General features: G+C 48.9%; 8 protein-coding genes across 12 annotated transcripts; 4 read left to right on the forward strand and 4 right to left on the reverse strand.

The window, feature by feature from the left end:
- Positions 1 to 20: 20 nt before the first annotated feature.
- On the forward strand, positions 21 to 5461 carry LOC117138504 (eukaryotic translation initiation factor 4 gamma 2; the record flags this gene model as incomplete). The annotated part of the gene is made up of 3 exons (XM_033300636.1): positions 21 to 2596; positions 2705 to 4533; positions 4604 to 5461. Coding segments are annotated over 3 exons (4584 nt in total), but the record flags the coding sequence as incomplete, so codon positions are not given.
- Positions 5462 to 5580: 119 nt separating this feature from the next.
- LOC117138283 lies at positions 5581 to 6380 on the forward strand. Of its 2 annotated transcripts, none has more exons than XM_033300255.1 (2): positions 5581 to 6075; positions 6146 to 6380. In XM_033300255.1, exon 1 carries the CDS (start codon positions 5670 to 5672, stop codon positions 6069 to 6071), a length of 402 nt encoding a protein of 133 aa, XP_033156146.1. In that variant the 5' UTR covers positions 5581 to 5669; the 3' UTR covers positions 6072 to 6075; positions 6146 to 6380. The 2 variants fall into 2 exon arrangements, with proteins under 2 accessions (XP_033156146.1, XP_033156145.1); XM_033300254.1 differs by having other exon boundaries at positions 5583 to 6071.
- A 48-nt stretch (positions 6381 to 6428) lies between these two features.
- On the forward strand, positions 6429 to 12312 carry LOC117138282 (zinc finger protein GLIS2 homolog). Of its 2 annotated transcripts, XM_033300253.1 has the most exons (3): positions 6429 to 6516; positions 10735 to 11091; positions 11449 to 12312. In XM_033300253.1, exons 2-3 carry the CDS (start codon positions 10868 to 10870, stop codon positions 12191 to 12193), a joined length of 969 nt encoding a protein of 322 aa, XP_033156144.1. In that variant the 5' UTR covers positions 6429 to 6516; positions 10735 to 10867; the 3' UTR covers positions 12194 to 12312. The 2 variants fall into 2 exon arrangements, with proteins under 2 accessions (XP_033156144.1, XP_033156142.1); XM_033300251.1 differs by lacking the exon at positions 6429 to 6516 and having other exon boundaries at positions 10543 to 11091.
- A 251-nt stretch (positions 12313 to 12563) lies between these two features.
- Positions 12564 to 15695, reverse strand: LOC117137047. Its single transcript, XM_033298255.1, has 5 exons — positions 15312 to 15695; positions 15082 to 15239; positions 13443 to 15003; positions 13243 to 13382; positions 12564 to 13183 (listed from the first exon to the last, which is right to left on the reverse strand). Exons 1-5 carry the CDS (start codon positions 15377 to 15379, stop codon positions 13008 to 13010), a joined length of 2103 nt encoding a protein of 700 aa, XP_033154146.1. The 5' UTR covers positions 15380 to 15695; the 3' UTR covers positions 12564 to 13007.
- Positions 15696 to 15861: 166 nt separating this feature from the next.
- LOC117137242 (DCN1-like protein 3) lies at positions 15862 to 18178 on the reverse strand. Its single transcript, XM_033298604.1, has 4 exons — positions 17418 to 18178; positions 17202 to 17339; positions 16805 to 17138; positions 15862 to 16748 (listed from the first exon to the last, which is right to left on the reverse strand). Exons 1-4 carry the CDS (start codon positions 17590 to 17592, stop codon positions 16391 to 16393), a joined length of 1005 nt encoding a protein of 334 aa, XP_033154495.1. The 5' UTR covers positions 17593 to 18178; the 3' UTR covers positions 15862 to 16390.
- Positions 18179 to 18543: 365 nt separating this feature from the next.
- Positions 18544 to 22023, forward strand: LOC117136032 (Usher syndrome type-1G protein homolog). Of its 3 annotated transcripts, none has more exons than XM_033296650.1 (6): positions 18544 to 18748; positions 20005 to 20080; positions 20172 to 20315; positions 20379 to 20600; positions 20698 to 21693; positions 21763 to 22023. In XM_033296650.1, the coding sequence occupies exons 2-6, from the start codon at positions 20058 to 20060 to the stop codon at positions 21926 to 21928; spliced, it is 1551 nt and encodes a 516-aa protein (XP_033152541.1). In that variant the 5' UTR covers positions 18544 to 18748; positions 20005 to 20057; the 3' UTR covers positions 21929 to 22023. The 3 variants fall into 3 exon arrangements, with proteins under 3 accessions (XP_033152541.1, XP_033152540.1, XP_033152542.1); XM_033296649.1 differs by having other exon boundaries at positions 18544 to 18741; XM_033296651.1 differs by lacking the exons at positions 18544 to 18748; positions 20005 to 20080; positions 20172 to 20315 and having other exon boundaries at positions 20529 to 20599.
- LOC117136034 lies at positions 19288 to 19903 on the reverse strand. The gene is given in 2 exon segments (XM_033296652.1): positions 19288 to 19734; positions 19737 to 19903. Coding segments are annotated over 2 exon segments (528 nt in total). The 5' UTR covers positions 19876 to 19903; the 3' UTR covers positions 19288 to 19345.
- LOC117136031 (multidrug resistance protein homolog 49) lies at positions 21931 to 27889 on the reverse strand. Its single transcript, XM_033296648.1, has 8 exons — positions 27739 to 27889; positions 26670 to 26829; positions 26411 to 26604; positions 26107 to 26352; positions 24182 to 25743; positions 23555 to 24000; positions 22841 to 23449; positions 21931 to 22783 (listed from the first exon to the last, which is right to left on the reverse strand). Exons 2-8 carry the CDS (start codon positions 26769 to 26771, stop codon positions 22034 to 22036), a joined length of 3909 nt encoding a protein of 1302 aa, XP_033152539.1. The 5' UTR covers positions 26772 to 26829; positions 27739 to 27889; the 3' UTR covers positions 21931 to 22033.
- Positions 27890 to 27939: the final 50 nt, after the last annotated feature.

Below are 27939 nucleotides of genomic sequence, written 5' to 3' on the forward strand. Positions count from 1 at the left end.
GATCTAAGACCCTTAACTAGGATCCAGATCCCCAGAAAACGGGGAAACCAACCAAGACGCCAAGAGTAGCCCACTCCGTGCCACCCAAGCACGCACCCATTTCGCCCCCGAGTCGATCAAGAAAAGCATCCACCATTCCTCTATCAACGTACGACGCCGCTCCCCTTTTGCACTCTTACGACGACAGTCCGCAGCTTTGGTCCGGAGTCACCAACGGGCACCAGGCAGGCGTCATCATAGATCAGTTTCGGGGCGGTAAAGCGATCATCATTGAGGGAGGCACCAGCACCGGTGATACGAAGAGCATCGGCGGCGGCAGCGATTTACGACTGGTAATAACGGCCAATCCCAGCGAGATCGAGCGCAATTACGAGCAGCCAACCAATCGCGGTGGTGGCGGAGGCGGCGGCGTTATCGGCGTCAGCTGCGGTGGCCAAACCCCACCGACACCCTCGGTCGGCAAAACCCTGCTCAACACCAGTCCCAATCTTCTGCCGATCACCACAGCGACCGATACGTTTAACAACCTTAAGAATCTGGTGAAGATCGACAAGGGCTCCTCGCCATCGTCAGGATCGAATTCGCTTGGCGGCAATTACCGCAAGGGCGGCTCTAACGGCTCAGGATACAAGAGCGCCGGCGGCAACGGAGGATCTCCGGCCATAAGCGGCAACAGCGAGGGCGGCAGGAACGGCAGCCGATCATCTGGTGGACCGACCGGACACTTTTCCACTGGCTATAGCAAGAATTCCGTCAAAATTCGCCAACACGACAGTGAGGTGAGCCCAAGACCTCGACGATCTTACCAGGGTGACTCGTCGTCGTCGCGTTACTATCCAAAGAATAGTGACATTTTGGGTCAAGGCTTAGGCGGCAACTCCGAAAGCTACAACGGCAGTTCCTCCTCTGGTAGATACCAGCAGCAGGATCAGCAAGGCGGTTCGCATCGTGGTAGTCGCAACAACTATCACTCAAACTCCGATGGCAGCTACAATCGATCAATAAACTCAAACTCCGTGGGAGGAGGAGGGTCTGGGGCAGTCGGCTCTGGAAGCGGTGGCAGCAATTATCGCTCCGCCCGCAACTACGAGAACGGCAATGGGAGCAACGGCCCACAGCCACGTTACGGCAGCGGCAACGGGAACGGCAACAGCAGCAACTCCAACTCCTCATCCGGTTACAACGGATCTGCAGCGAGCTCAACCAACAGCAAGTCGTCGTATGGGGCTTCGCGCGGTGGCAATGATGGAGGCGTGAGTAGCGGATACAACAGCAACTACCGCGACAACTACGAGGATTCACCATCGCACCAGCGCTACAACAACACCAACAGCCTAGAGCGAAACGGAGGAGGCGGATTAGGGGCAGGAGCGAGCGGAGGACCCCGCAGCTACGGCAGGTCTGACGCAGATCGTTACGGGGGAACCCCATCCAGTCGCACACCCAATCTTCGCAACGGGAATGCGTCTGCTCAGATCTCTGGCTCCACTTCCAATTCTTCGAACATTTCTCTGAACTCTGGATCAGCGTCGGCCGCAGGAGGAGGCACTCCTCATTCTCAACAGCACCAGGAACGATCCCAGGCTGGCAAGGCAAGCACACCGCCACCGATCACCGGACGCTGGATACCACCATCGTTGCGTCCACAGCATGGACTCACCCAAAGCGAAAAGAACGACGCAGTCTTCCGGCGTGTGAGGGGTATATTGAACAAACTAACGCCCGAGAAGTTCCAGGAACTGAGCGATGAACTGTTGAAGCTGGATCTTAACTCGATTGCCATTTTGAACGGCGTGATTTTGCTGATATTCGAAAAGGCATTAGACGAGCCGAAGTACTCGTCTATGTATGCGCAGCTGTGCAAGCGACTTTCCGAGGAAGCCCCGTCATTCGACAAGGAACCAAGCAATTTGTGCACCTTCTTACGCCTGCTGCTTGCGGTCTGCCGCGACAAGTTCAACAACCGACTCAAGCGCGACGAGAACGACAACAGACCTCCGCCCGAAAATGAGGCCGACGAGGAGGAGCGCCGCCATTTGGCCAAACAGCGCATGCTCGGCAACATCAAGTTCATCGGAGAGCTCAACAAGCTGGACATGCTGTCGACGAACGTGCTGCATCAGTGCATCATGGAGCTATTTGACAAGAAGAAGAAGCGTACGGCCGGTGCGCAGGAAATGTGCGAGGACATGGAATGCCTGGCTCAACTGCTCAAGACTTGCGGCAAGAATCTGGATTCAGAACAGAGCAAAGAGCTGATGAACCAGTACTTCGAGAAGCTTGAACGTCGGTTAAAATCATCTGAATATCCTCCGCGGATACGTTTCATGCTAAAGGACGTCATTGAGTTGCGCCAGAACAATTGGGTGCCACGCAAACTGGGCACCACCGAAGGCCCCGTCCCCATAAAGCAAATACGCTCGGATGACGACTCAATCATACGCACCCCGTTCCCCAATCGCAACCGTGATATGCGCAACAATGATCGCGACTCGGACAGCTGGATGAATCGTTTCCATCTGAATATCCAGCCTGGCGGCTACAATGACATGTTTAGCGGACTGAGTGTTACGGGAGCTTCTCCGATTGTCTCGCCGTAAGTATTGTGAACGTTATGGGAGTAATAAACACACTTTTGCCTGGTCGGGTGTATAGTTTGATTGCACAGTTAATATTAACAATGCCTAATTTTTAAAAATTTCAGGTTCGCTACGAGCAATCGTGACCGAGACCGCGACAATCGCCAGTACAACAACCGAGGCGATCGCAACAGGGATCGCGACCAGGGCGGTAGCGGCGGAGCTAACTATGGCAATCGCTACAACAAGCACAACCAGAATGGAGGAGGCAGTGGCGGAGGATCCTCCAACAACCGGGACCGGGATGATTCGCGTAGGAATAACGATCGCGACAGGGATCGCAATGACGGACAGTATGGGGGCAATCAGCTGCTGGGTAGTAAGGAATTGGCACCGAGGTTCAAACGCAACTTGATCACCACGAACCAGGATGCGGTGGAGAACTTGCAAATGCGCCCGGCAGCCAACTCCTTGCTCTTCCGAGCGGCCTCCCAGAACCAGAAGTTTCCGGCCACGTTGCCCATGTCAACACCACCCAATAGCAACAATCAAGGCAGCACGCAGGGCAAGGATCAGGGCCAGCTCTCGAACTCCCACTACCCTATGCTCGGCACGCCCACATCCCATCTGATCAATCCAACGCGTCCCTCGTCAACACCATCTGCTGAATATGCTGATAACCGAACTCTTCTGGGAGTGCAACAGGAGAGGGGCTTAAAGGCCACCTCTTCCTCGCCGAACTTTTCATCAGGAGCGGAGAAGTTGGATTTAGACGGTCAGGCGGGCAGGAAGGGATCGCATGACGGCAAAGATCAGGGCAAGAATGGCTCGGTGGAGAGACCAAGCACTCCGGCCGGCGGTATTGGCTCGGCTAAGCAGCAAAAGAAAGATAAGGGTCCCAACAAGGAGGAGCTGTCTAAGAAGGCCAGTCAGTACTTCAAGGATAGTTTCTACTACGACGAGGAAGAGGTTGCTGAGGTGACGGAAATTGAGGTCAAGGATATTGATGAGGCAAAGAAGGAGGAGGCCGACGCTGCTCCAGTTGAAGACCCGGAGGTAAAGGAAGATGCTGCAACCCCTGTGGCCACTCCAGATCGCTTCGCCAAGCTTGTAGATGGTTTCCTCGAGCTGAAGCTGCCAGAGAAGGTGCTGAAGGATGTGTGCATTAATCTGCTGATGGAGGTCTTGGACCGTGTAAACGATGTCTTCCTGGAGCGTGCTGTGCGACTTCTGCAAACATTGCGCAAGCAATCCAATATCAAGCCGAACATCGTGGTCGAGATTTTCAAGCAGGTGGTCAACAAGATGAACGAGCGAGAGGCACTCAATCCCCGAATCGTTAGTCTTGTAGCCAGTGTGCTGGCAAAGACAATTTGCGAGCCGGCTTTGCTGAAGCTAAGCGATATCGCCAACTTCACGGACAATGGTCAACACTATCCGCTGTTCCTGCTCGTGCTGCAGCAACTGGTCAAGGTCATCGGAAAGGATGCGCTGGAGGAGAAATTCCGATCGAGCAAAGTGGATCTTATGAACAGCCTGCCGGAGGCGGATCGGAACAAGGAGCGCCTGGCCGGGATACTCGAGGATCGCAAGCTTTCTTTCCTTTACCCGTTACTAAAGGTGCAGGCCGAGATGCTGAAACAGCTGCAAAGCGACCCGAACCCCAACAACTTCTACAAGTGGATCAAGGCCAACGTTGACAACAAATACTACAAGGACCCGGGCTTTATCCAAGCCCTAATGACTGTGGTGGTCAAGTATGTGACCAAGGAGACGACGCTGGCGGACAACCTCGACCCCAAGGAGCACCCTGAGAAATCTGTGACCCAGAAGGAGCAACAGCTGCTTGAGAACTACAGTCAGATGCTGCAGACCTTCCTGGGACAGAACGAGCTTCAGTTGATAGCTCTCTATGCTCTGCAAACGTTCTGCTACAATGAAAATTTCCCCAAGGGTAAGTGCTCAACATTCTAAATCAAATCTGTTTTATCGGTAACTTATATTTGCGTTTTTTTTTTCGTTAGGCATGCTGTGCCGTTGGTTCAAGTATCTTTACGAATCTGAAATTATCGAGGAGGAGGCATTCGTCCTGTGGAAGGAGGAGATTTCCGACAAATATCCAGGCAAAGGATCCGCTTTGTTCCAAGTGAACGCCTGGTTGACTTGGCTGCAGGAGGCCGAATCTGAGGACGATGAGGATTAGGAAGCACCGCAGTCCCGCATAATAACAGCGCTATATGTTTATCACTTCCAATATTTATTCACAAATCGATAATGATTACATGATGAAAAACAACAAAACTAACAAAACACGAAAAATAAGAAAGAAAATACCATCAGGATGGAAGTTTGAAATCGCGGTTGCAAAACTTAGTCAAATTATAGTAAAAAAGAAAAACAAAACAAAAAAAATTAATCAAAATTATTTGATATCCAACAAATTCAAAGAACATTAACAATCAATTATCAATAAATAAAGCGCAATAGACGTCAAATATAACCGATATTTATCCATACATCATAATTCCCATTGACATTTCAAGCATAACGAATAATTAGTGAATTTCCTCAGCTTTTTTAAACATAACAACCGGAACTGATCTTTAAATCGAATAACGTTGATTTCAATTGCCTTTTTTTGGTACTCTCGACGATTTCCCTTTTGTGTATTTAAATAAGTAGGTCAAATCAAAGCGACAACATTAACATTATAGAAAAGGAAAAACCAATCGACGCGCGCCGAAGAGAGCGAAACAAAATCTGAATGTAATTGTGAACAAAATATCGTATATATGTATTTAACTCAACAAACGTAAACATTAAAAACTCGCCCACATTAAATAGAGCCTTAATAAATGCAACCAACACTGCGAACGGCGAAATCAAAAGGACTTTCATTGGCTATTGAGGGAGTAGTACAAATTCAAAATACGCGCTTTGGCTCTATAATAGCTGCCTATCGATAATATTTTCGATTATTTTAAAAAGCTATCTATGGTTGTTTCATTATCTGGCAACCCTTCTCCGGTCAAACTTGCAATTTCATTGTTTTCCTTGTGAACATTGCTTGTTTATGTATAAAATTCGCAAATGATGGAGAGCGTTGCTGCTGATTTTGTGCCTGCAAAGGAATCTGGTGGCTTCACCTCACATTGCGTCCACTTGTCGGCGGGTCCCTCGCAATTCACCGTGCGCGCCCTGAAAATGCAAGGCAGCACCATGCTGATCATAAACCCCAAGGGATCCGAGGTTTTCGAGGAGCTAGCGGTGGCCATGCCCTCTCGCAATCCCGCCAGCAGCCAGTCCGTATCCTCCACAATCCTGGGCGGACACGGGCAGACCGACTCATCTGTTCTGGCCGCTAAATTGAGTAAACGCTACTGCCGCCAGTTTTACGTGAGCCTCAATCTCAAACTGGATCGATTAATGGGCCCTCTGTTCGAGAAGACGCTAGTCACCTACATACAAGACCATCTGGAGCACTTCGCTTGAGTGGGTACAACAACTTAGTGTGTCGTAAATTTAAGCCTCAATCGCTGACTTATTTCTGGTTCACGTGCACACAGGGCTCGCCTGCGCTACCGATGACACGGCGCCGCGTGGGGGTCAACGTCTATTTCGGGGACCGGCGGCTACCCCACGGACGCAGCTCCACGTACTCAACGCACTCCATCAGCTAACTATCTGGGATCTCCGATTCCCGATCTCCGCTCAGACGTCATGCGGCGGCCGAGTGAGCGCGAACTTTAAACGTGTATCGGTGAAACGAATTTTGTACAATAAATTTATTGCCCTAAGTAAGTTTACAGACGTATGTACGCTTTATCAATTGTGTCGCGATAGCAGTGCTCAATGTAAGGAGAGGTCACCCGCTGTGGGAGTGATCGCGTGCCACCCGCATGCTATTCATGCTGCTTCACCACCCAATGATTTGAAGGTCAGTTTGGCTGCACTGATGATCGCTTGATAGGTGATTTCCCCGCCATCGTATTAAATTCGAATATATGTGTGTGTTCGCAGTGCGCCGGTTCGTTCATCCGGCCTCCGTTCCGGTTTCCCTTTCGAATGAATGTTTAGAGTTTAGGCAAAAGCTAATCACTGATTGTATGTAATCATCATCCGGAAGTTTTCCAAATCGGTTCTATTTTAGTTTGATCACTGAATACCTCTGACTATTAATATCATTCGATTTTAACTAGAAAAGGTAGTGGGACACCACTTTCAAATTAGTGTATAATATTAACTAGCGGGATTACAATTCACAAGCTTCAAAATTTTGTGAATAATACTGGTTTAAAATTATCTCTTGTTAAAGTTCGTTTAGCTTTTGAAAAATGATATTGGTGATGACTTCTTTCGATGAAGCTATAGGAATTCTCAACCCACGAGCAAAAAGTTGATGTCACTTCCTGCATGAGTTCCCAATTATAATGATTGCGATATCCAAAATATCCAAGTCATTATACACTATTTCAGAATGGTTCTATGGCACAGAAAGTCTGCAACTTGAACAGTTTGATACTCAGGTATCAGATAGTTGAAGGACCAACGCGACACCTTCATAATGCCCTTTATCTATCGGCATTCTCAGACTGAAAGTTGGCTACACTTCCTGCCCGCCAATCGTAAATATGAATCGGTTGATAAGACGTCTGAATTACCCCCGCCAAGAATGCCAGTCATATTTATAATGGAACAGCCCCCAGCAGCGTTGTGCAATGGTTGTGTTGGATCACACCGCCTGGAGGTGCCATTGAAACTTTTCCGCTAAACATCCCAATGGGAGGGAGGGAGCAGCAACAAAATGAAAACACTAATGTACGAAAAAACAAATTTCGCCTCTCATAATAATGCCCAGTCTAGACGAGATATTGTCAGGCGTATCAGTGGTGGTAACAGCGACAAGAGCATATCGCTCCCAAAAAAAAATAGCAGCACCCATTGAACGGGTATAAAAATAGAGCTCCAGCCGGAAGGTCTGCGCTCCGGGGTCTGTGGGCTCCCACGAATGTCTGGAATGTTTTTTTTTTCCCGTTTTTATTTTTTCTGCTTTTGGTTCCCCCAGTTGCCTAATAACTTTTCCTTTTTGGCCATATCAAAAGCTGTCTGGCGATAAGCGCCCTATAAATAATAGATCCGAGTCTGCCGAATTCGAGCAGCCATCTGTAATTATCGGGTCGGGATGTGAGTGCGAGTAGTTGTGGCTTCCATGCCTCGGTTGCATGTCCCTGGCTTGGATGACTGGCTGTCCCGGCTGGCTGTACATGGACTTTGGAAGTCTGTCGTTGGCGGCAACAAAGTAATTAGCCTTCTGCGGGACTACCATAGTCATATCAGCGCCCCCAGTGGGTTCCCACTGCAGCGATAAGCCGGCTGGACTACGCGTGGAACCTTCTCCGCGGCGGCTGCTGCTGCTGCTGCTGATGCTGCTGCTGCAAATGTGCATCTTGGCTGATAAACCCCTAGGTTCAGGCGCACGCCCACCGGTCAAGCTGGAGCGCGAAACGGAACGGTTCGGATCGGATCGAATCGAATCGAATAGGAGATCCCAATCCGAATCTGCTGCGAGGGCTTATCGGACCACCAGGCCACCTTTGCCAGCCATCCAGACCCCGCCGGTTATCGGTCGAGTGTTGTTAATTTGATAGAAATATTGAACATCATTGCGCCCGACGGACTGCACCCTGCCATTCCGGATCGATCCGGATCGCCGCCGAGTGTCTATTCGCCTAGTTGGTTGCGGATTTGTTATTATTTACGCCGAGATTCGGACCACGGAAAATTAATAAGCGCACACGCTTAGCTCCCCAACGGAAATTCGCCAATGTTCGTTGGTATTCGATTCCTTTTAGCATGCTGACAACTGATAAGCGGAGATGCGGAGAAGCCGAGAAGCCTCTGGACTTTGGGAATGTCCAAGGGGGGGACGGATCCCATCTCAGGGGGGAGGGGGGTGTGTTTGGTTGACTGGGGCGGTGGTGACAATGGGAGCTGGCTTATCGACAGCCGCTCGCGCCATACAAAGTTCATACTGTCAGCCAGAAAATCCGGATTTTTTGTACTCATTTTCTGCGCGGATTTAATTGCCGGCAAGCGGCAAAAAACATAAAAATTAGGTTGCGCCTGGGGTCCTTCATCGCCTGTCTTCGATTTGGGGAGGCGATACGGACCCAAGGCCGTGCTTTTGGAAGATTCCGCTGAACTGACCTCGCCATGCGCGACTGTACCTCGGCTCGATTGTCCGGCGGAGCAGTTGTGGTCCGATTATGCCCCCTATCTATTTATAAATCATGATTCGCCATCTGGTGGGGGAACTGGAATGGGTACGGCTACGGGGATTGGGATGGGTACTGCGAAGTGCAAATGGCAATGAGTACGCTTCCACGACCACAACCACGTTCGCCTCCACCTGTCGCACTGCTGATAGAGGGCAAGGGCTTATCAAAGTCCCTGATGTCTCTTTACGTAAGCCAGGGACCCCACTCGTTGCCCCGTGCACAGGGACGGATTACGTTGTGGGGATTGGTCGATTGGCGCTGGTGCTCTGCAGCGCTGGGGTTGGGCGAAGGTTGCTCCCCCAGTGATTCACGGGACCAGACAGCGCCTCCGCCGCGCTGATAACGACGATAGCTATATAGCTGGCTGATAGCTGATTGCCATAGCCACCACCACCCAGCAGAGCGCAACTCCGCGTCCCGCCGAGCCATTCGCGTCATGGCGCACCAAGTTTCGGGCCAAAAGATATGGTACCATGGCGGCATGTGGCGGCGTCTGTTGACTTGGCGTGAGATAACCAACCACCACCACCACCTTATCGCCGTTCCAGACGCAGCGCCCACACACTGAGGTGAAACCGGCGGCCAAACCCAAGAATGAATTTCTGGGTTTTGGGATCGTACGCTTGCATATCGTACACATGTGGGGGAAGTTTACTATTTCTGATAAAGTGATAAAATTATAAATGAAAATGTCAAGCAAGAACATAGAACTTTTGTTTGCAGTGTACTTAAATTAAATGTGATGAATTAAATTAAATATCAGTTGGGTATTATAAAGTTCGGAATTGAAGGATCTCTTCTTGGCGCAAAGCTAACTTTTTAAATAGCTAGTGAGCTTAAAGTCTATTTTTAACTATGTAATAATAAAACATATTGAGAAATTGATAAATATATTACAGAATTGAGATTGTTTGGCTTCCACGAAAGTTTATCCATTCCCTTAGAATATATGGATCACCTAACGATTCTAATTGCCTGCTTAAACTTTTGAGTTATAACTATAACTATTTACTTATTAGTCACAAGCTCGAATATATAGTTAGCTCGGGAAAACACTTAATTGTCTCTAGGCTTTGTTTTAATAATAAATCTATTTATGGAAATGATGCAAGGCGATCTTATAGTGGTCTCTTTGTAGATTCTAGAACCAGACATCCTCAGGCAGAAGATCTAGATGGGTCTTCAGACGAATTAGCCCATTCGCTTTTCTCTAAGTGCATTAGTACGACTCCAAGAGTTGACGTACCTGTTCCAATGAAGGGGTGGGATTCGGAACGGGAGTGGGACCTCGGATCGGTACGCAGGGTGGGGTGCGGCAGGGAATTCGCTACGCGGTACGAAGTGCAAGTCAGGCAGGCTGACAGGCAGGCAGGCAGACGGCACCGGGCGATAAGACTTGCCCCCCAAAGAGCGATCATCGGGCGCACACATGTGCATGTGTACATATGTGGACTGGCTGGCTGACTGGCTGGCTCTCCACTTGTGCGTTGATAAGCGGGCCCAGACCGTACCCGTTCACTCACGTAGTGTGTGCTTTTGCCCCAGATCCATTTGCCCCAGCGGATTTTTTCCACCGCTCCACCGCTACGCACCTGCTCCTCGGCGCTCCACTGTTTTGGTTCCGTCTGCCGCCGTCTGCTGCCCCTGCCCCTGCCACGCCCCCGCCGGACCCGTCTGCAGCCTTCGGAACTGATAAGCGTACCCTGTCCGTCTGGGCGACCCCTTATCGCCGTCCGAGTTTCGCATATTACCCGAACCTCTGCAGGCGAGCGGCTCATTCGATCGGCAGGCGCTTTAGCGAAAGCAACAAATTTTCTCGATCAGCACCCACCACAGACAACAAACATGGATATACTACAAAAGTCAATCTTCAACAGCGGCCCACACAGCAGAGGCATCTACGAGCCGCCCCTCGGCTACTTTACGCCGTACAACACACCGCCGTACATAGCCGCCTACTCGGATTCCGGCAGCTGGTTGGCGGATCACCACCAGCAGCAGCAGCAGCAGATGCAGCACATCAGGTTTCCCACGCCGCCCATCACACCGCCGCGTCCCATCGCCGGATACGGATATCGCCAGCGCACCCAGTCCGTGATCATGAAGGCTCGTGGCCAGCAGGACGACCTATGCCGCAGTCCAGTGGAGTTCCCCGACGACAGCAAATCCTGCAGCAGCAGCAGCGAGTGCGGCACCGCCAGCGATTTCGTCTGCAACTGGACAGATTGCGATAGGTAAGTGTCAACTGCATTAGCGAATTATTCTGGAAATATCAAAGATATTTGCCAGAGAAACCAATTGGGTGTAATTCTAGAAAAATATAAAACACAGTTCCTCGCGTTTTACCATTAAAACTGATTACGCATTCGACAGAAATAAAAAAAAAAAACCCCAGCAGCCTGGCATTTGTGCTGAACTGTTGGACTCGACTTTGTGATAAACCCTCCAATAGCGATAATAATGTGATTTTGGGTCAAATTGATAGAGATGCAGTGTATTTATGGTCAGCAAGTGTATTAATATTGGATAAGAAATCAATCCAGTGGATGTTATTTCCGTACTAACCACTCATATCCCTTTGATCCTTGCAGAGTTTTCGACACCTTGGATGCACTGGCGCAGCACGTGACCCAGCGACATGCGATCGCCAGCCTGACAGACGGACTCTACTACTGCCGCTGGCGGGGATGTCAGCGCAGCGAGCGAGGATTCAATGCCCGCTACAAGATGCTTGTCCATACCCGCACCCACACCAAGGAGAAGCCACATCGCTGTCACCTGTGCGAGAAGTCTTTCTCGCGAGCGGAGAACCTGAAGATCCACATCAGGTCGCACTCGGGCGAGAAGCCCTACAAGTGCAGCTTCGAGGGCTGCCAGAAGGCGTACTCGAACTCCTCGGATCGGTTCAAGCACACGCGCACCCACTCGATGGAGAAGCCGTACATGTGCAAGGTGGCCGGCTGCCAGAAGCGCTACACGGATCCCTCCTCGCTGCGAAAGCACGTGAAGACCTTCAAGCACAGCATCCACCTGATCGCCAGCCAGCCGCTCACCCTGCCCAGCGTACCCTGTCTCCTGGAGGCCAGCAGCGAATCAGCGTTCACGTGTCTTCCCGCTGCCGGCAGTGTGGAGTCCACCAGCTCCTCCTCCTCCGCCCGCTACTACGATGACTCCAACAATGAGCCCAGCGATTACTCGCTAAAACCCAAGCAGGATGCGGAATTCTCGCCCAGCTATTGGCTAGGCGATAGACAGCATAGCTATCTCCACAGCGAGGACTTCTTCGTTAAGATGGACGTGGAGTCACCGCTCGATCTGCGCATCCATCGAATCTGAACTGGCCAACCGGTTCGCCTCTCGTCTCTCTTCCCCTTTCTAGTCATTGCGCTGTTTCCCAGCTCTTGTCACCACACCTAGATTACTAATTAACGTGATTAAAGACTGTTGTAATTGAACTGCTCTAGTTTGGCATGGGGGTATCTTCGGGATTGATCTGATCTATGTTCCTTCATAGTGATTCTGGGCAAAAAGAGTAGTTAAAGAATTTCAAAAAACGATAAGCTCAAGGTATGGGAAAATCCCCAGTTACAGACGATTCGTCACAAAAATAGTGACCAATCTTAATCGACTTCGATTAGACTTTATGATCCAGACAACCTTTGTTTGGAGGAAAATCCCCATTTCGAATGGCTAGGCTAATAGAGCGCTGGATATTGGAAAATATTTATTGTTTAAATGCGCATCTAGACGAGTTTTTCACACAACTGTTAATAACAGATTTAATCTTTTTTTGCGGTTTATAGGAATGTTAGTTGATCTAGATAACCTCTCGTTTTTATACAAACAACAAGAACAAACAAAATAAATAGCAAAAGTATTTCACATTTGAAATAGATGAATACACTTTGAAAGCGATATCAGGGTGTACACTATATATAGGCATATATACTGGCAACAAACTACAGAGTAGAACCAAATAATCAAATTAATATTATTGTTGCACTCGCGTCATTTAAGGAAACATATACGTTGTAGTCCCATCATCAGGATCTGCTGTACATCTTGTACACCTGGGCTGGATCTGGATCTGTATCTGGATGTGGCTTGTGGCGGCTATCGGCTTCCAGCATTACACTATGTCCAGTTATCATTACGCTCTAAAAAATCTTACAACTCGTACAATATATTGTCGGCAAATTGGGCACTCGTTCAACACTTTTCCACAGCTCGTGCAGGTGGCCATGTGTCCGCACTCTAGAAAAACGCACTCAATCGGGGCATCCATGCAGATCTTGCAGAGCTCATCAGTGGCGAGTTTTTCAACAGCTGCGTAAATGGTTGAATCGTTATTAGGGTGAAATTGCAGTGCAAAGTCCAAAGCTCACCTGGACACTCGCGCATGGTTTTCCACAGCCTGCTGACGCGGTCAAGAAGCTCCTGCTTCTCGCAACAGCCTTTGTAGTCGACGCGGTGCAGCATCAGCACCTCCTTCAACTGCTTCACTGTCAAACCCTCCAAGTCTTTTCTATAAATCAATAGAGAGGCATTAATCGATCATGAATATTCTAGAGAATAGAGCACTTACAAATCCTCAAAGTCTTCCAAATTGACAAATCGTGTGTCAATGCCGGCTGTCGGTTCAAAGTCCGATGGAGCGGCGTATACATGGATACCCTCGTCATCGTCCCAGCGGATATCATCGTCCTGCGTTGGCGAGAACTCAATTGTCGGCGTGATGGGCATGTCCGGTGATCTTCCACCAGCAGCCACACTGATAGCATCCACGCTAAGTGGCGACACCGCGTGGCTGTCCGCATCGGAGGCATCCACCGACTTGGTTCGCTGCTCCAGGTACGTGAGAAACTCCTGGAGCTCCCGTTTGATGTCCTCCTCGGACATTTGCGAGTTCTCCAGATGGCGTCGCATTTTCTCAACATGTCGACGAATGTTTGTCTTGTTCTTACCGCAGCGCTGGCAGCTCTGGCGATGGGAGTGCGGATGCAGGCCGTGCTCTGGGTGTTCACTCAGCGTGGAAAGTCCCAGGCTTAGGCCAGGTCCACCTGGCGCCACAGGCGACTCGTCATCGCTGGAATGGTAGCGGCGATTCAAGTAACCATCGGATCGTCTTCGAGTGACCTTCTTTGTGCGCTGCGGTACGGCGGGATAGAACGCCGGACTTGGGTTGGCCGGGCGCTGCTCTACGTTAAGTGCCTGAGTACTTTCGCCCGTCTGACTATCGTCGCCCTCGACTGCTGGCCTGCTCCGCAATGTCACCTCTAATATCTCATCGGCGGCACTCGTGGTCGGCGTCTCTTCTACAGCTTCGATCCGGTTTACCTCCAGCACCTGCCACTGATCCAGGTGGCTGCTGTTGGTGTCCGTGTTGGCCTTGCTCTCGTCTGAGATGCCGCCAATGGCGCCCAGCTCCTCAAAACTTGACTGAGAGGAGGCATCTGCCTTGGAGCTGCTTGACCCCGGCTTGGAGCAGCCCGGACTAGGTGCTGTGTTCCCTGCAGGTCCACTATCTCCGGTCGCCAGATCAACAGGACTGCGCTCTGTGGCAGCATTGACCCGCCGGCCACTGGTATCGGTTTTGAGCGACATCGAAACACGCTCACTGAACGTGGCCATAATCTCTTCGTCTGAGCACTCGCAGTCGGACTTGCTTTGACCGTCTTCCTGCTCTTCATTTCTCGCTTCCTGATGAGCCGCCTGGGGCTGGCTGCTGCTGCTGGCATCACGATTATTTGATGCCTGCGTGGAAGTTGAGGGACTGCTGCTGCTTTGACTGCCACCATTGGTGGCTGTGGCCTGCTGTTGGACATGTACGTGTTGTGGTCCGCCGTTTACGGCACTGGCATAAGTGGGTATCTCACGCGTAGATACTCGCGGCTGCTCGAAGATGTGGGTGGGCACCTCTGGCGACCTGCTCTCCGGCGGCTTTGTGGTAACTTTGGAATCAAAGGAGGCTAGCGAATCACTTATGTTATCGCTTAGGTTGGAGAAGAAGTTTTGGCACGACTGTTTAAGGCTGTCGATGGGATTGGCCTGGCCGCGACCCGGACTATTGGAGGAGGCGTTTGAGCCTCGGCTCCTGTCAACCTGGGCCACATGGGTGAGAACCAGTCCTACAAGCTCCTCTTTCTCTGTGGGAAAAGTTGTGTTAAGTTGTGTTTTCGCAAGAGGTTTCCCCATCCAGGGGACTTCCCGGATGAGTTACTCACCTAGACAGCCTTCAGTGGAGATGTGTTTGGACTGCAGATAGAAAATCAGGTCCTTGGGCTTGAGCTTTAATAGATCTGTCCTTGACAGCGGACGCTGGGCGAATACAGAGCATCGTTTGCACCGCCTGGATGCAATGCAGTTGGCACAGTAGTAGCGTCTAATGGAGGATTAGAAAATGTCGGTGATTCCCCGAAATCCGAGACAACCATATGCACAGGCCATTACTCACTTGCAGTCGAAGCAAGCACGCTTGCGACGGAACACCGTGAATTCCACGCCGCAACTTTCGCAGGGCATCGTGGTCGTTGGACACTGGCCAGCTGCTCCTATCGACCGTGTCCTTGCGCTGAATCCTTGCCCTTCCTGGCGATTACACCCCTTCCGCCTGCTCACGCCCACTGTGCTGGCATTGCGTTTGTTTTTCAATGTCAACGCCGTGAATCACTGGATCAAGAATGCCCTGCACACGGCTATCATTTCCACCTGGCGGGGATTCGTTCAAGCGCGCGGGGGAGCACTCAACACTTAATCATAGCCAGCTGGCTGCGTTCGCGATGATTTTTATAATTTTATCAGGCCAACCAAAATAGCAATTTAATGTACTAGTCTCACGGTTGCATGGAGGCATTACTATCGGTCCAGTCTGCAGATATGGCTATCGATAGGCCAGGTAATTGGCGGTTGATTTGAATGCATCCCCATTTTAAACCAACTATTATATTAAGTTAATTTACTGGTATATTAAGCTAAATGCACCACGCCATAATTAACAAATCCAATTAAGCAGTTTAATCTTTTAGTTGGTTTTATTTAATTCACATCCACTACTTACAGTTAAGTATGTAATTGTATGCATTTAAATAGTTAAGTGCCATAAAATGTTGCAATTTTGTTTAAAATAATACATCAATTAATTGCTAAATATTATACGGGCTGCCTTCTGCCCCGCCTTCAAGTCAATTAGTTATATACACATGTGGTTTCCGATGATTGAGCTTTTCCAAAATTCTTGTCGATAAGTCTTTAATTACATAAACAAATGCGTCCGTTGTTGCTCCGGCCAGAATGTTGGCCAGCCATAATAAGAGCTGGCTAATGATGGCAGTTGGAGAGTCCGTCCTCAAGCAGCGCCAGCACCGCATCGTTCGTTTTCAGTGGCCACGGGTGTTTTAAGGTTTTTACTTTCACAGGGGATCTTAAGCAGCAGCTAGAGAGAGCGAGTCGTCAGTGTAGATGAAAATGTACATTCTTTAATTTCTATTGGCGAGTTGAATGTTGCTTGGCCCTGAAGAGACTGGAGACTGGCTACTATGACACAAGACCGGGATCCTCGGCCTTCACGTGGCTCTGCAGGGGATCATCGTTGTTGTTGTCATCGTCGTGGATGCCGGAGGAAACCAGCGCCCGGCTTTTCTCGTAGTCGACAAAGTCGTCGAAGAGACTGGGCCACGCTTCGGTATCATCGTAATTTTGTATATCACATTGTTCCGTAAAATTGAGGTACATGTTCCATGTATCCTTCGGTATGCGGCGAATATTCGGGTGCTTTTCGAGGAAGTGTATCCAGTTGGAGAAGAGATCAGGTGTTTGTACAGTGAACACGAGTTTCCACAGGTCGATAGCCATCTCCAGAGAGAGGACGCGCTGATCGGGCTCCAGACCAAATCTGAAATTTGAGACGCTATTTAGGTACGGATCTTGTCAGCAGTAAGAACGGCATACCGGAATGTGAAGCGGTACAACTGCTTGAACATCTCGGCGTCCGCCTTGAGCATCTCGATTGTCTGCTCCAGCCGCACCCGGATGCTGGCTATTGTGTCCGCCCTCATCTTATGCAGACCCTCAATGAACTCCACCTTGGTGAAGCGGCACATCTGGGAGGCATCCAGGCACCAGGCCAAGACGAGAATTGCAAACTCATCGGGCTGATAGTTGAGGTCATTGCACAGTCGCTCGATGCCGTCAGTGAGTATCATCTCCTCGTCGTCTGGATCTTTGTACTCATCGAATAGTTTGCTCAGCGTCTGGTGCGATACCTCCATCGATTCCTTGACAGCTATTAGAATATATAAAATCGAATGAGTATTCCGCCAATCCAGTCGAATGAACGCTGACTCACCAGTTGTTATGATATCGCTCATGGTGGGCGCACTGCCATTAAGCAAACCTAAAGACTTAAAACTATTACGCTTAGTATCACAATTGTTTGCTTTTGCTGGCTTGAGTGGAGTTCGGCTAGAGAGCAGTTCATCGGTTTCTACGGGGCATACGCCGGAATAAGAGAGGTTTATTAGACTTTGGATCGCAATGCGGTTATAAACTATAGAATACCCACCTAAGGCGCAGCGCTCGTTGGCATTGGGATTAATGCCCACCGATTCGTAGCAATTTGCAAGGCTGGTGGCCGTCTGGCAGGCGTTGGAATTGGAATTGTGTGAATTGGGGGACGAGGCGTTCGTTGGCATCGATTGTTCGGCGGCAGACTGGAAGCATTTCAGGCAATTGCCCATAGTGCGGGCGTGCTTGGTGCACCACCAGGTCCTACTCCTCCCCCGTGCTCCGCCTGCAGTTGCTTGCTTAACGGGAGCACTCGATGGCTTCCAGTTTCGTTTCGGCTGAGACACTGTGATTTGTCAGGGGGCGTGCAATTGCAATTGAGGTCTGCTGGTCGTATAGCTTCTGGGGAATTTATTAACTATGCATTGGCACTGCGATTCCCTCCACTGGCATATGGTAGTGGCTATTCCGATGCCGATTCCAAGAACGTCCTGTGCGAGTACAAACAAGTACGATTCCGATTCCGATTCTTTGTTGTCACTGCGATTGCTGTTGTTATTTTGGTGCCTCCTACGCAAACGCACACTCACGCGTATACACATACATGTGCAGGTTGCAACTGCAGCATTTGGTGCCACCAAATCGCGCTCGTCTCTCTCTATTGATGGTTTTCATTCACATTTTCATTTCACCGTGCTCCAGCGCTGGTTTAACTACAATTTTGTTCAATATTTTTAATTTGATTTATCTCGCTTTTTCACTTGTCTTGTTTTTTTCTGGCAATCGGACCAGGGCGGCACTAGTCAACCAGGGCAGCAGTGCTCTACGTTAGTTGATGCGATAGTTGCAGCGAGTTTAGTCTGGCAACACCCTATCGTCGAAGAGAGTCACAGTGGGACAAACAAGTTGATCCCGCACAGTAGTTCACATTTTAAAATTTTCTAACAAATTATTTTGAAAATACGATTATTGCATATATTTGCTTACCACTAGTTCAATAAAATTTCATTTTTTGTATTAATATATATTCTCTATATTGTTTTATTGGTTGAGAAATTTAAAACAAAACACTAGCATACGCAATTTTTCCTATTAAAATATAAAGTTGCCATCTAAGCAGCATCTAGCATTTTCTCGACCACTGTGCGTAATGTGAGCGCCGAGTTTGAGCAAAGTTAACAATTTCATTCAACAACATGCAGTCGGAGCGGTAGAAAGTGCTTCCGGGTAACGGCTTTCGGAACGTGCATATTCTACCGATCGCAGATGAAAACTTTCGGTTCGTTTGGCTAAAAAGAAAAGTGTCAAGCTGCCCGCAAGTGGGAAAATCCAATTGGAAATCCTGCATTTGAAAAGTCGTCTTGAACCGGGACAACTAACTGGTAATAAGTGAGTGTGTGTACCCGTGGTAAATAAGTAAATGGTTGACTGCCTCGATTTTCGGTTGTTTTGGGCAATTCGAAAACCAGCCAGCAAGGTTGAGTGAACTTGGTAGTTGGCCCGTTGGTATGTAAGCCAAACTCCGTCGTGTGCAGTAAATGGGTAATGTTTTCTTGTGTGCGTGTGTCGTGGGCCTGTGATTCTTCGCGGCGGCTACACTTTTCTTTTTCTTTGTTGTATTATTAATTGGAAACGTGTGAACGTTAGTACACTAGTGCAGGGAAAAAGGGCAATCTGCTTGGTGGGGAATTTGTCTCATCTTCGGGCTCTTTTTTATTGGCCAACCACACGATAAACACATTAAAAAAATAAGTACGAAAACCCCGTCTACATTTGACACTAGTAACACCAAAACGGAAATCAGTCCATCTAATACATAGATAGGCATATTATATGCATACATATATAAGGATCCATACCTAACTTCAACTAAACATTGTTTAGGTGTGCATTAAAAAGAGCACATCTAAAATGAGAAAACCTTAATATATAATCTAGAATGATATATATCTTTTATTACTCAATATATAACACACATCGTTCCAATCAAGTGTACATTATTTCAGCGCTGAGCGGAAGATTCTTGGGTATGTTGAGCATATTTTCGAAGTAGCTGGCCAACTCTTCGAAATTAACTTCGTCGGGGCTTTGAGCCTGAGCTTCTGTGCCTGCATTAGGAAAAATATCATCACATTGACAGGTCAGGGAGACCGTATCGGGATCCCTTGGGATCGATTTAGCCAGTTTCTGTGGTTTGTCCACCTTTGGAGTCGTCAAGTTTATGCCGTTTCCGAAACCACAAATATTTTCGCACTCGCCCATCATGGTTTTAAGATCGTAGGCATTGCCAGAAACTCCAGACACTCCTTCGGCACGAATTCTTTTAAAGGGATGTTGAATTATTGACTTTCGATAAAGAAACTTTTGCCTCACTTATGCGTCGGAACTCGTAGATCATCGAATTTGTTGGAATCCAAAGTTGCCTCTAGTGCAGATTTATCGGAAGCTGTTGCTTCGATTGGATTGGCAGAGATTATCATCTTATGCAGCTCGGAGGACAATTTTTCTATAGACATGCTTTTTGAATGTATATAATTGTTGGGGCTTGTGTGTGTGACCTAATTTTGAGAATCTTGAGATGTGTGATGGAAAGGAATGGAAAGTATAATGAACAGCCTGCTCATCTGGCCTTGGATTCCTTTCAGATCGATTCGAGAATTTCCATCGCCAACCTGATTGAAAGATAACACAGACGAATATGTCATCGGATCGGTTTCACAAGTGGGTACATGCAATTAATTTGGCTCTATCTTATCACCAATGGAATGCACAAGAGACTCATTAACTTTCTGGATAAATCTTTTCTGTTTAGAGCCGCCAAAGATGGGCTGTTGGATGTGTTGGCAGCAGCCACACGGAAGGATACGAATGCCAAGGACAGTGATTCCATGACGCCGGTCATGTGGGCTGCCTTCGAGGGCCGTCTGGATGCACTGCGTCTGCTGTGCGGCAGGGGGTACTCATTAGGCTAGTTGCTGATTCTATATCTTCTGAATATAATCCTTTCCTTTCCCTTCAGTGGTGATCCTGACAAATGCGATCAGTTCGGAAACACAGCCTTGCACTTGGCCTCCGCCAAGGGTCATTTGCATTGCGTCGACTTTTTGGTGAAATTCGGAGTTAACATCTACGCCTTGGATATCGATAAGCACAGCGCCAAGGATCTGGCGGCTATTAATGGCAGGGACGAGATCCTGCGCTACTTGGATGTTGCCTTCACAAACTTTGAGGCCACTGAAAAGTAAGTTTATGAAGTATCTGCCTCTTGCTTGCATGTTTGCTTGCATAATTATTAATTATTTATCTTCATATACTAAAACTAATACTATAAATTACAGAAAAAAATGCAAGGCCCTGAAAGAATTGGCCGAGAAAAACTGCGAGAAACGTGTTAGGGAGTACATGAAGCGCCAGAATCAGCAGCAACAGCGCCAGGATCCGGAGTATTCAGATCTAAGCCCACCCAGTGGCTCCAGCAAGACCGGCAACATGCTGTCCACTTTGAAGCAGAAGATCTGGTCCAGCCAGGGCAATCTAAATAAGACACCAAGGGATACACCGCCTCCCACAAAGTTCAGCGATCTGGTTGGAAGCGGTAGCAGCAGCAGCGGTGGCTCCACGATAGCCAGTCGAGCGGGAACGGTGCAAAAGAGACCATCGCAGCTCCAAAAGCAGCACAGCAGCACATGTCCACACTCCAAGACTTCCAGCGACACAGACGGTGGCTTCAAGGTACGCGAGGTGGAGCCAGATGGAAAGCGAACCATTACATCGCTTACGGGTCTGCAGAGAGACTCCGAGGTGCTGTACGTGGGCACCTTCAGTTCCAACGAGGACAGTGTCGGCAAGCGCGGCAAGATAAGCGATGTTTTTGAGTGCATGGAGTCCGATGAGTTGGACCACAGCGATAACCGGAGTGGCTATAGCTCTACTTTAGCGCGTTCCTTCTCCCAACCGGATATTCTGGGGGATGGTCAGTTAACCCAGGAACTAAGCGAGGAAGTCACCCTCCAGAGACCCGTTGGACTCTTTGACAGACCCACCATGCTGGGCAGCATTGCCTTTCGTCGATCCGTAACTGCTGCTTTAAGTCAGCTTCAACTACACACGGACACCAGTTCCACTTCCACGATGCGGAATGCGGGCAGCAATCCTCCAAAGTCACGAAATGGCGGAGGAAAGGGTCGCTTATATCTGAACCTTTCAGATGATACGGATTCGGAGGGCGGCGGTCATGATATCTACAGCGATGATGACGACGACGACCGAGACGCCGGAGGAAGTGCCTTGCAGCGATTCCTGGCCGTCTGGGCCCTGGAAGAATACCTGCCAGTGTGAGTAGCAAAAAAAAATTTGTCTGGAATGTATGTGTATTCAACTCGTTTCATCCTTTACCATTTCAGATTTCAAAAGCAAGAGATCGACTTGGAGACTCTGATGCTGCTTACAGAGTCGGACATTAAGTCACTTGGCTTGCCACTGGGTCCATTCCGCAAACTCACCTTCGCCATCCAGGAGAGACGTAACGCCCTGGCCAATCCCGGACCCCTGGTAGACAGTCGACTGTAGTTGTTGGCCTAATCATTCTATTTTTTCGTAATACTTCAACATGTTCAATTAGCCTAGTGTACATACTAAATTAAAGCCTAATAATTATCACCCCAGCTCGCTGTGTTAGCCCGACACCTGTTGCATCAGGTAGAGATTGGCGTAGATTTTGTTCAGTGCCATCAACTCATCGTGGGTGCCGTGCTCCACTACCACGCCGCGTTTCAGCACACAGATGAGATCCGCATTGCGCACGGTGGTCAGACGATGCGCGATCGTCAGGCATGTGCGGCCTGATCTCGCCTCATCCAGCGCCTGTTGCACCACCTTCTCGCTCTCCAAGTCCAGCGCAGAGGTGGCCTCGTCCAGGATGAGTATCTTCGGGTTTCTGACCAGCGCTCGAGCGATGGCGATGCGCTGCTTCTGACCTCCAGAGAGCTGCGAGGTCTTGCCCAGCCGGGTGTCGTAGCCTTGGGGCAAAGCACTAATAAAGTTGTGGATATTGGACTTCTTGGCCGCCTCAATAATCTCCTGCATGGACACATCGTCACGGAAATTGTTGCCATAAGCTATGTTCTCGGCAATGGTGCGATCGAAGAGCACGGGTTCCTGCGAGACCAGGCCCAGCTTGGAGCGAAGTGTGTCCAAGGGGAATTCCGTGCTTGGCACTCCGCTCAGATTCACGGATCCCGATACGGGATCGTAGTAGCGGAGCAGCAGTTGCACGCAGGTGGACTTGCCGGAACCAGATGGACCCACCAGAGCCACCGTCGTCGACTTCTTGATGGTGAGATTTAGGCCCTGCAGAATGGGAGTTCCCTTCCTCGTCGGATATTCGAAGCCCACGTTTTCATAGACAATGTCTCCCTCGGATTTCTAGAAGGACAATCAAATTTGAGTTTCCAACATAATTTCCAGTTTCTATTGACTTACCTCAACTGTATTGTAGGGACTCTGTGGCGGATTGGGCTGCGTGGAGGTGCGCTTGAAGAGATCCATCAGGCGTCCAGCGGACAGAATAGCATCGTTTACATTTGGCGCGTAGGCCAGGGCCTGTCCCAACATCCAGGAGCCAAAGATCAGAGCCTCGGCCACCTTGATGATGTCCTCGTAGTTCATTCGCTCCTCTGCCACCAGGACACCACCATAGTACATAGAGATGCCGTAAGCCAGGAAAGGAGCCGCCTGTCCCAGAGCGAAAACCAGACCACGGAAGCGAACCTTGCGCCTGCAGGCGACATCCACGCGATCGATCTGCTGAACGTACTGATCCAAGACCTGGCGCTCTAGGCAAAGACCATTGACCGTTCGGATATTGGTAATAGCTTCCACTGCCACTTGAGAAGCCTCCTCGATCGACGCCTTAGCCTTCTGGGCGCTCTTCATGATGAAGCGGCCCTCCAAGTAGACGGACAAACAGACCAGGGGCAGGGTGACCAGTGTGAGGAGCGTCTGTTGCCAGGAGAAAACGAAACCGACGACCATTCCAACCACAAGAGTGGCCACGGCCTGGAGCATTGTGCCCACACGAGCTCCGGTTGCCTGGAATATGGAAAAGGCGTTAGATATTTAAATAAATATAGGAAAAAGCAGTAACTTGGAATAGAATAGTGCTTCTGCATGGTTGTCCTTAATCTTGAAACTTACCCCCTGAACGTTGGAACAATCGCTGGCTAGGCGGGAGCACAGTGCTCCCACGGAATTCCGCTCGTCATCGAAGTAGGCAATATCCTGACCAATAATCGTTCCAAAAGCCCGTTTACGCAATCGCGTTGTCATCTTAACGCCGGCCGTTGTGAACATGTAGGTCTGGAGCATGTTGCCCAATCCGGCCATCAAGCCGATGCCCACAAAGATCATGGAGATTTTCAGGACCTCGGCTCGCACAACGTCATCGTCACCGTCCGAGAGGATTCCAAAGAAGTCGCCGAAGAAGAGACCCCAAAGCGGGAATGTGGCGCCATGCATTACGGATGCAATGCCTCCGACCACAATGAAACGCCACTCCGGAGAATTAAGCTTCATTAGTTGAGTGAAGGACACCTTGGACACCACTTCCTTGTCCTTCTTCTTCTTGCGACGCTGCGAGCGACCTGTAAATTATTTGAATTGAAAAGTTAATTTATAATTTAAGAATATGAGCACGGTTTTATAAATCTTTTGATTTTCCATTTGTTCCATTTAAGTAAAGTTTTTTAACTTACATATTATCGAATTTAAGTCTTGGAACATGGGTTAGTAAATCCATTATTTATTCTATCATCTGGTACTTACGCTTGCGTCGCGTGCTGGCTCTGAATCCGCTGTCCCTGGAGCTGCCCGAAGTCTGCAGCTCCGGCTCCTCGTCCTCCTCCTCATCCTCCTCGTCATCATCGGTTTCCTCGTCAGACAGGTTCTGCGACTTCTGCAGAGGTCGCCCGGCCACCGCTCCCTCGTCCGCCTCCGTGGCCTCCTTGCGCTGGGTGATGTTCACCAGTTCGCAGTAGAGACCCCGTCGCCCCATGAGCTCCTCGTGCGTACCCTGCTCCGCCACTACACCGTCCTTGAGGAAGACAATCTTGTCGGCATTGGTGATGGTGGACAGTCGGTGGGCCACAACCAGAGTGGTTGGTCCCTGACTGGCCAGTTCTAGGGCACTTTGCACCCGCTTCTCAGAGGTGGGATCCAGGGCAGAGGTGGCCTCGTCGAGAAGGAGCACTTGGGGCTGTCGAACCAAAGCCCGGGCAATGGCAATCCGCTGCTTCTGGCCACCAGAGATCTGGGCGCCTTTCTCGCCCACCTGGGTGTCGTAGCCCTTGGGTAGGCGAGTGATGAAATCATGACAGTTGGCCGCTCGCGCCGCCTTCTCTATATCCGCCTGAGTGGCCGATGGTCTTCCGTATCGGATATTCTCGCCAATGGTGGTGGCGAAGAGAACCGGTTCCTGGCCCACCACTCCGATCTGCGAACGCAACCAGCCCACATTCAGTGTTCGAAGATCCCGTCCATCCAGTTTGACGCTGCCCGCTTCGGGGTCGTAGAACCGCTGCATCAGCTGGATGAGGGTGCTCTTGCCACACCCAGATGCGCCCACGAAGGCCACCGTCTGACCCGGAAGCACATCGACGGTCAGACCCTTGAGGATCTCCACATCCGGGCGGGCGGGGTAACGGAAGCGGATGCCCTCGAAACGAATGTGTCCAGCGGTGTTCTCCGGCCTGTTTCCCTTCTCGTCCATTGGATCCACCTGCGACGGGCGATCGATGATGTTGAACAGGGTCTGGCCAGCTGCCGTGGCCACAGCAATGGCTTCCACGTGCGGAGAGGCGAAACCGAGATTCTGGGCACCCATGATCACGGCGAACAGGACAATGACCAGAACGGCAGGAGTATAAACGCGATCGGGAAGATCACGCTCGTCCAGAATGAGCGTCACACCATACCAGATGGCAAGGGCCATGCACAGGTAGATGATCAGCCAGGACAGCGCATTTCCCATGCCCGAGTAGAGACCCTTCTTGCGACCCGTATTCTCTGCGGGAATGAGCAGCTTTCCAAAGCGTTCCTTCTCCTTGTCCTGACCACTGAATGCGAATACTGTGCGAATTCCACTGAATACCTCCTCGACCACGTTGGCTGCATCCGAGTATGACTTCAGCTCCTTCTCGGCCAGCGATCCCTGGAGTCGAGCCACCACACTGGTGGCTGCGATGATGAAGGGCACACAACTCAGAACGACCAGGGTGAGCTTCCATCCGTAGACGAAAGCAGACACTATTCCAATCACAAAGGTCATGATCAAGAATACCACAATCACCACTTTCTCGCCAATGCCTTCCTTCAGTTTGTCCAGGTCTCTGCAAATTCCAAAAAAAATCGAGAAGCTCTAGAAATCAAAATTACCAAAATAGCTCTTAATTTTATTTAATTCTAGAATTAAAATTCGCAAAAAAAATGGGCACGTCATTGGCATGAGATACTTAATTTATTCAAAAACTTTCAGGTGGCTTCCTAAAATTGTCTGGGAATCGCGATAGTGATAAATTGGCTCAATCATATTTAAACCATATTGATGTTAATAAGTCCGATTGCTACTATGATTGCGTAATTTTCTAGCTCTGCTAATGAATATTCAATTGATATGGTTTTTATAATTTGTTTAATGTAATAAGATTCGGATTATACGGTTATTAATAATTATATTTTGAGACGAAACTCACTCTGTCATTTTGCTGGCGAAGTTGGAGCCCGAACTGGTGTCGTACCAGGCGATGTCCTGTCGCAGCATTGCCTCCAGGAAGAGCTTTCGTATGCGATCGATCTGGTTGAGGGCTATCCGGTTGGCCAAGTCGATGGCCAGTGTGATGAGCAGGAACATGGCCACAGAACCCACCAGACTGCCAATGCCAAAGGCAGTCGCATCATCAATGATCGCCTGGTTGTTCTCCTCTTTGCTGGCATTTGTCCTGAAGGAAATATGGAGTTATAACATAATCCTGGACTATCCTATCATTAAGGACTTACAATTGCTGGCCGCCACCAAACATGGGCAGAGCAAAGGCGGGCGAGGATGTGCCCACGCCGACTGTTCGGTCCACGAGCAGGGATGTGAACTCTCCATAGATAATCATGAAGTAGGGTATAAAAGCGGACGCAGCGGTGGCCACCAGCAGACTGACTACCAACAGGAAGCGCTCGCATCTGGTTGAGTATCTGAACTATATAGGCGAGACCAGAAAGGATATAGAACATTTATCGATGCTGATGTGGAGTCACCACTTACCAGATCAAAGTAACTGTACTTCCGGGTCGCATCAAGCACTGATCCTTCCTTAAGCTGAAAGTCACCAGCTTGTGGCAGCCGTGAGTCCTCCTTCTTGGCCATTGTGTCTATGAGGCGATACTGCAGTAAAGTATCTCTATACTCGCTATAGCAATCAAGCCTAAGAACAAAGTTAACAATCAGTAAAAAACATTTTGTGCTGGCCTGATACCTAAGCTCTAAATTGGGGTCTATAATTTAGAGTCTGTCAATTAAAGAACTTAACCACGAGAAACACAAACACGCCCACTTGCTGTGGTTTTTTATCTGCAAGTATAATCATACTCGACTATAAAAGTATGATTACTATCTTAAATTCAAATTCACAAAAAGAGTTCAGTGCTTTTAAGGTAAACATGTTATCCCAGGAAAGTTACTGGGAAGATTATACAAAATATGATTGAAATTGGAAAAATATTTCAAATTTTTAATAATCTTATGAAATAAATTTCTAGAACTTTATCTTCTTGCATTGCCACTTCATAATACTTTCATAATAATAGTTTGTCATTCGTTTTTGCTTAACGAGAAATATTTGTACTTGCACTTAATTAAATGGAAATCAATGTATCTCAACATCTTGGAAACACGTAATTATAATACCATTAAAATAAGTAATGTTGATAAAAATGGGATCAATTATGACGCTTAAGTGTGTGATAATTAATGTATCTTTACGTGTTACATAAAATATTGTAGAAATTATTAGACGCGAAGCAAAGGGCTGATTAATCAGCAAAAACAATTTTCCCAAGTCAATTTAAGGAAATTAGCTCGATTGCGCGAATGAAAAAGCGTCCATAAATTAATAAATTAAGCGCAATTGGAAAGCGAGATATTTGTGTGTTGATTGCGATTGTCAATTGCGAACGGCTTGCACTAAAGATCCAAGCAACTTGGGTATAATAGCCCACTCCTCAGCTACTCAGATTCGATTCAATCTTATTCACTTGTCACCGAAGCGCACTCATCGAATGTATCGAGAAACTGAAGCAATTAATCGAAATTCACTTGCTACATGGGCACTTACTTAGCACGTGCCGCTGTGATCTTCCGTGGACACTTGGCAAACTGATGAAACTCGCGATCGTCTGAAGACTTTATATATATATATATGTATATATCCGCTGCCTCTATTGGCACTGGGAAGTGCTCAAGAAGACGTCTGGAGCCGACGAGTGCGCGATCTGAACTGGACAAACACAAAATCGAATGCTTGCGACGACAGCTC

The sequence above is a fragment of the Drosophila mauritiana genome, chromosome 2R, assembly GCF_004382145.1.
Source record: "Drosophila mauritiana strain mau12 chromosome 2R, ASM438214v1, whole genome shotgun sequence".
In the NCBI taxonomy this organism is placed as follows: domain Eukaryota; kingdom Metazoa; phylum Arthropoda; class Insecta; order Diptera; family Drosophilidae; genus Drosophila; species Drosophila mauritiana.